The 2,374-nt window shown below is 35.8% G+C and overlaps 1 protein-coding gene across 1 annotated transcript in view; it reads right to left on the reverse strand.

Annotated features, from left to right (window-relative positions):
• Positions 1–1,119: 1,119 nt before the first annotated feature.
• Positions 1,120–2,374, reverse strand: part of GCC2 (GRIP and coiled-coil domain containing 2) — a 13,348-nt gene continuing 12,093 nt past the window's right edge. Inside the window, exons 4-5 of the mRNA XM_019663824.1 lie at positions 1,530–1,669; positions 1,120–1,149 (exon numbers count right to left, since the gene is read on the reverse strand). Coding sequence (XP_019519369.1) covers positions 1,120–1,149; positions 1,530–1,669 — 170 coding nt within the window. The remainder of the gene's footprint in view (positions 1,150–1,529; positions 1,670–2,374) is intronic.

Consider the following 2,374-nt stretch of genomic DNA (forward strand, 5'->3'; position numbering starts at 1 on the left):
GTCCAGCTGCTTACTAAGTACCACAGACAAGAAGAAAGAGTGACTCCCACAAAAGCACCGAGAATCTCCTGCCTCAGAAGTACAGGTTACCATGGAAATTGGAGATGAAAATAAAGGATTACATAGTCTATATAGGCAGGTACCATGATGCTCCCTCCACCTTCCGCTTTCTGTAGAAACTAAACCAGCGAGCTCAGGACTTTGGGCTCAGGACATTGTGGGAAGTGTGAGTCCAAGTCTGGAAGCAGGGGCTGACGTGAACACCTGCATCATCACTAACACTCTGCCCTGCCCTGCTCCCAGAACTCCGGGCAGTTAGATGGACACAGTGAAATTATGTTTACATGATGAACAGCACTTAACCAAAACAAAAGTTGAGTTCAGGAGAGAGTGAAATTTCTGGAATTTAAGACAATCTAAAATACTACTAGAAGAATGGAGCAAAGGATATAAAAAATATGATAGAACGTTAAAGTCTTGGAGAATGATTTCTGGGTTGAAATTTTTAAAATTATATTGCTTTATGTCATAATTTTAGGGTAGCCCAAGAAAGTTAAACCTAGGGTCATTTTTCAAAAGTGACGATAAGGTCTAAGAAATCGTGAGATTGTATATTTGTGAAAATAATATATTTTAATAGTCACTAGGTTCACTGGGCTAGTTAGTGATTTGTTAGATGTGATGTTTTGACTATGTGGGAAAATGTTTTATACAGAGATGCACACTAAAGTATTTAGTGGTGGGATGTCATAATATAAAATTTACTGTAAATAACTGCATAACTCAGCATTAAAAAAAAATTAGTTTGACAAGGATAGCTGGCGGCCCTGCATGGTACTAGGCAGAAATGTGCTTTTCAGACGCGAGTTTGAATTTTGCTCCACCATTTATCAGCTTCAATTGTTCTCTGATCCAGTGATTAAGAGGATTAAATACAATAATCTACGTAAAGCCCAGGGCCTTGCTCATGGGAACTACTCATTAAGTAGTATGACTATATTTGTACAGTTAATTTATCAGTGAGCCAGGGTGGAAATATCTCATTTGAGTAATCCTTAACAGTTCCACAAGCTACCTTGTAACTACATGTTTCTGGTGTCTTTAAATAGAAAAAACTTCCTATGCCATTTCTGCCATCTCCACTAAAACCTGTAAAAAGTAGTTTAGTGCCATAAACATCAGCAGAATGATCTATTAATAAATAAGAAGTGCTCCATGGTTTATCTTTAGAATTTAAGGACCTATACTCATTTAAGTTTTATTTAAGCATATGTGGAATACTGACTTGTGAACATCTATCTAATTTTTAAATCTATTATGGTTTCTTAGAAAAAGTAGGAACTAAAATAGTATTTACATAATAGATATAAAAGCAATTAATATTTCTTGATTTTAGGAATATAGTATGATTAAGAATCAAGATGTTATGGATATATCTGATATATGAACTTTAAACATAGGTAAGAGTGTGTAGAGGGTCAAGAAAACTGAATTGGTGCATTTTCTTATTGGCAGTTTTTTTACCTTACCTTAATTTGCTCCATAAGGATCGCATTGGTTGCTTCCGTTTCCCGAAGCAGGCCATTTAAATGATCGGCACTTTTTGTGGTGGAACTGAGCTTTTGAACCAATTCTTCTTTGGTAAGTTCAGCATGCCATAAAGGAGGTTCTGCAAGATGTTGTTCCAATAATTAATTTTCAAAATCAGGATTACAGATGAAGATTCTAAACAAGAAAAATATCGCAGTACAGATATTTTACCCTGCAGTATGACATAGGTCCACTCTCGTTGCCATTCTTCTGGTCAACATATCTCAGTTAAAAGGTTACATGTTGAATGTAACACAAATAAGACAGAGTCTGTTGTAAAGCACATATTCTAATTAAATACAAGCTGTATGAGCCTCAATTCTGCAATTTGTTAGGCTTGTGTTTATAAACAGTTTTGTCACTCATCCTCCTCTATCTATTAATATCCCAAGAGCTTGTGTCATTTTACTTATAAAAGAAGGATGTATTAACATTTACTGACCACTTATATCATGTACTCTCCTAAGAATTTTATATGAGGTGAAGTAGGTATCATTAGTCAAATTTTACAAATGATGAAACGAGCTCAAAGTCAACAAGTATTTTGGCAAAAATCACGGAGTCAAGCCTGATTCTGGAGTCTGTTGCCACTCTGTGTGATGCCTGCCTCTCACCAGTATTAACTTCGCCTGAAGGAACCATGACAGCAGTTACCCCCACATCAGAATTAATGGCTGTGGCTACAAACAGTCCTTACTACTCCTGATCCTGAAACTTCAGAAAGATGACAGATTCCCCCTAAATTATGAACATTAATGTTCATTATAGGTAAGAATAAAATATA

This window comes from Hipposideros armiger, unplaced genomic scaffold (genome assembly GCF_001890085.2).
Source record: "Hipposideros armiger isolate ML-2016 unplaced genomic scaffold, ASM189008v1 scaffold_406, whole genome shotgun sequence".
Classification (NCBI taxonomy): domain Eukaryota; kingdom Metazoa; phylum Chordata; class Mammalia; order Chiroptera; family Hipposideridae; genus Hipposideros; species Hipposideros armiger.